The sequence below is a fragment of the Octopus bimaculoides genome, chromosome 25 (assembly GCF_001194135.2).
Source record: "Octopus bimaculoides isolate UCB-OBI-ISO-001 chromosome 25, ASM119413v2, whole genome shotgun sequence".
Classification (NCBI taxonomy): Eukaryota; Metazoa; Mollusca; class Cephalopoda; order Octopoda; family Octopodidae; genus Octopus; species Octopus bimaculoides.
In genome coordinates, this window is record NC_069005.1 from 16,071,938 (window position 1) to 16,075,783 (window position 3,846).

At 35.5% G+C, this 3,846-nt stretch overlaps 1 protein-coding gene across 11 annotated transcripts in view; it reads right to left on the reverse strand.

Annotated features, from left to right (window-relative positions):
- Positions 1-3,846, reverse strand: part of LOC106877382 (RIMS-binding protein 2) — an 888,511-nt gene that overhangs the window by 719,641 nt on the left and 165,024 nt on the right. The window contains exon 1 of one of the 11 annotated variants that reach the window (XM_052976554.1): positions 2,745-3,050. The exons of the other annotated variants lie outside the window; for them this stretch is intronic. Coding sequence (XP_052832514.1) covers positions 2,745-2,780 — 36 coding nt within the window. The 5' untranslated portion in view covers positions 2,781-3,050. Of the gene's footprint in view, positions 1-2,744; positions 3,051-3,846 lie in introns of those variants that run through there. 11 annotated transcript variants of the gene reach the window in all.

Sequence of the window (3,846 nt, forward strand, 5' to 3'; positions counted from 1 at the left end):
ACACTTGCCCAAGGTGCCACTGAACCCGGAACCATGTGGCTGGTAAGGAAGAGTCTTATCACACAGTCGCTCCTGTGCCTATATATATATATATATATATATATATATATAAATTTAATTCTTTTCCCAAATAAATTTCACTTCATATTTGAAGCTCTGATGAAGCTATAATGTGTTATTCAGGCACTCAACTATGAGCCCACTACATCTTATAGCAGAAACAGCTGTAAGCTAATGAAGTTCATAAGATAATCATTTATTCTTTTGTCATCTCATTTTTCTTATATGTTCACAAACACAGAGACTTGTACAAACAGTTCACTTGGAATTGTTGATTACTGAATGAGTAAGTGACCTGTGGTCACACCAGGTAACATATTACATATTACTCAATACAGGATATGAAACTGCCAGTCCACTACCCTAGTGATTCAGCCACCAGCAGTCCCAGACAAATCGTTGGTAAAAATCAATAGAAGACAAGTAAGAAGTTCAGCAGAGATTCAGTTCTGGTAAGCCTATATTCTTAGCTGCACAGCTCACCTGCAACTGTCTTCAAGATAGAATATGACAGTAGCCAACTACCACTGTAATGTTTTACAATCATCATCAGTTCTCTGGCTTGTTGGATCACATCAAACTTTCCAACTCATATCAGCATGGTAGACAGACATTTTACTTTGCTGGCATGAATTGGACAAATTTTCTGAAGTAATGTTGTATAACTGAATGCTCTTCCTGTCATTAACCCTTTTAGTTAGTGCATGACCCAGTGGTTAGAGAGTTAGGTTCACAATCATGAGGTAGTGAGTTCAACCAGGCTGTGTGTTGTGTTCTTGAGCAAGACACTTTATTTCACATCGCTCCAGTTCACTCAGCTGGTAGAAGTGAGTTGTGATATCACTGGTGCCAAACTGTATTTGCCTTTGCCTTTCCTTTGGATAACATCAGTGACATGAAGAGGGGAAGCTGGTTTGCATGGGCAACTGCAGGTGTTCCATAAACAACCTTGCCTGGACTTGTGCTTCGGCAGGAGATGAATATTTTAGGTGCAATCCCATGGTCATTCATGACCAAAGGGGATCTTTTATTTTTTTATGACACAATGGGAGACAGAGTGACTATTCTAAAACCAGGATACACCTTTCATTTCAATAATCTCCCTCTTTGACCAGTAATCTTGTGAGTAGGGGTTAGTCAATTACATCAATCCCAATGTTCAACTGGTACTTATTTTATCAACTCCGAAAGGATGAAAGGCAAAGGTAATCTCAAAAAGAACATAAAACCAGAAGAAATTCTACTTAGCATTTTGTCTGGCATGCTGACAATTCTGCCAGCTCATCACTTTCATTATAATGATATTGGTTTCAAATTTTGGCACAAGACCAGTAAGTTCAGGGAGAGGTTAAGTCAATTACATTGACCCAAGTGTTCAACTGGCACTTATTTTATCGACCTTGAAAGGATAAAAGGCAAAGTCACTCTCGACAGAATTTCAATTCAGAACGTAAATAAAGGTGCCAAGCATTTTGTCTGCTGTGTTAATGATTCTGCCAGGTTACAGCTCTTAATAATGATGGACTCCCTCGTTGAAGATGACTTATGAGTGTTCAGCTTTTTTGTTGAACAACCTGCACAAATAATTTGTTTATTGTGATCATATGTATGTGTTGTACATTATCTTGCTCCCTCTGTCAAATCAACATTTCCTGAACAGGTGCATGGGGTACCACACATCAGGCGTCAAAGTGATTGCAGAGCAATGCAAGATGAAGTGCTTTGTTGAAGAACACAACGCACCACCAAAGCACTCCATCAATTACGATGACAAAGGTTTCAAATGATCCAGTCGAAGGTACTGCTTACTTGAGAAATTAGCATGCAAGTGGCTGAGTACCCCACAGACATGCATACTCTTAACATAGCTCTCAGGGAGATTCAGAGTGACACAAAATGTCACATGGCCTGCCCTTTGAATTACAGGTACATCCCATTTTTGTCAGCTGAATAGACTGGAGTAACATGAAATAAAGTGTCTTGCTCGAGGACACAATGCACTATAGGGAACTGAACTCATGACCTAGACCAACAGGTCTGGGGGGAGGGGTTAAGTCAAATCAACCCCAATGTTCAACTGATACTTAATTTATTGACCCCAATATTTACATGCTATCATTTATAACTCTTTATATGTGTGGCTTTTGAGATATGCCATTGCAAAAAATGAATTATTTCACGTTCTCTCAAAAGTTTATAAAACTCTCATGGATGAATGGATGGACACACACACACACGATGGGTTTTCACTCAATTTCAATCTAGCAAATTCACTCACAAGACATTGGCCAGCCCAGAGCTATTATAGAAGACACTTGGCCAAGACGACATGCAGTAGGACTGAACCCGAAACCATATCGTCACAAAGAGAGCTTCTTAACCACACAGCTATACATTTTGAAGGAGTAGCATAAGTCAGTTTAATTGTTCGTGCTACTTTATTTTACCAGCTTTGAAAGGATCAAAACTGGAGAGGATTTTGACAAGGACTGAACTTGAAATGTAAAGAGATATAACTAAACATAGCAAAGTATTTAGTCCTTTTCTTTTCTTCTTCTTACACAGACTTCCCTATAAATTTTAATTAATAAATAAAAGAATGAAATAAATGAATAAATAAATGAATGAAATAAATGAATAAATAAAATAAACAAATAACTAGCATAATAAATAAATGTACAAACCAATTTAGTCATTTTGTATCTTTGCTCACAAACCATTTTCCAATAAAATTTAAAGTGGAGATTGACACAATCCCAGAGAATATTGACAAATCAATAAAGTTTGATGAATTAATATTTGTATATTGTTCATACGGTTGTTGTTTTGTTTTTGTTGTTTTTCTCTTTCTTTCCTTTTCTTTTCAATTGATAAAAGGTTAATCACTTCCCCCACCCTCCCAAAGTATATTTTTAAAGTTTTTGTTTAACGAAATAGTAACAAAATAGGAAAAATAAGTCAAGAAATATCCAGTAAATCCTGAAGACTTTTTTTTTTGTTTTTGAGAAAGGGAAAATCAATCAAATAATGAAATAGTAAAATAATCCAGTTAAAATAAAATATACAAAAAAGAAAATAAATGCATGCTTGATTTTTTTCTTTTCTTTTTTGCTGTATTTTTCTTTTGTTTGTTATCTTATTTTTTATGGTAAATATTTTTTCTTTAAAATGTCTGTATTTTCCTAAATGTTCTGGTAAACAGTGTTGAAGGAGAAAAAAATGAATCGTATATTGAACAGTTAGATATTTCCTTGGTGAAACAAGCTCAACGAAATATTTCAAATACATATGTATTATTTAATAATCTCTGTTACTTTGAAGACATTTTCATTATACGGTTAATAAACGTGGTTGGTAGGACGACAGATAAGTACTTCCATACACGCACATTTACCTGTCTGTGTATCTGCACCCACACAAACACAAACATATATATACATATGTACGTGTGTGTATGTGCATTTATTTCCCACCTCCTTCAAGGTAAGATACCAAAGGAGTTTTCTCTCATATGAAGACACGATGAAAATAGCAACAAAAAACTTTTAGAAAGTTTTCCCCAAGAGTCCTGCAGTTCTTGCAGCAGTCGCAACAGTAGTAGTGGTGGTGGTGGTGGTGGTGGTGGTGGTGACGGTAATTAACTCCAGAAATGTATACAATATGAATTATAATAATACTAGTAATAATAATAATAATTATTATAACAATAATTTGCTGCACTGAAAATAAAGAAAAATCAGGATACGAAGAGACAAACCAACACAGATATTATAGATCGTCTGATTG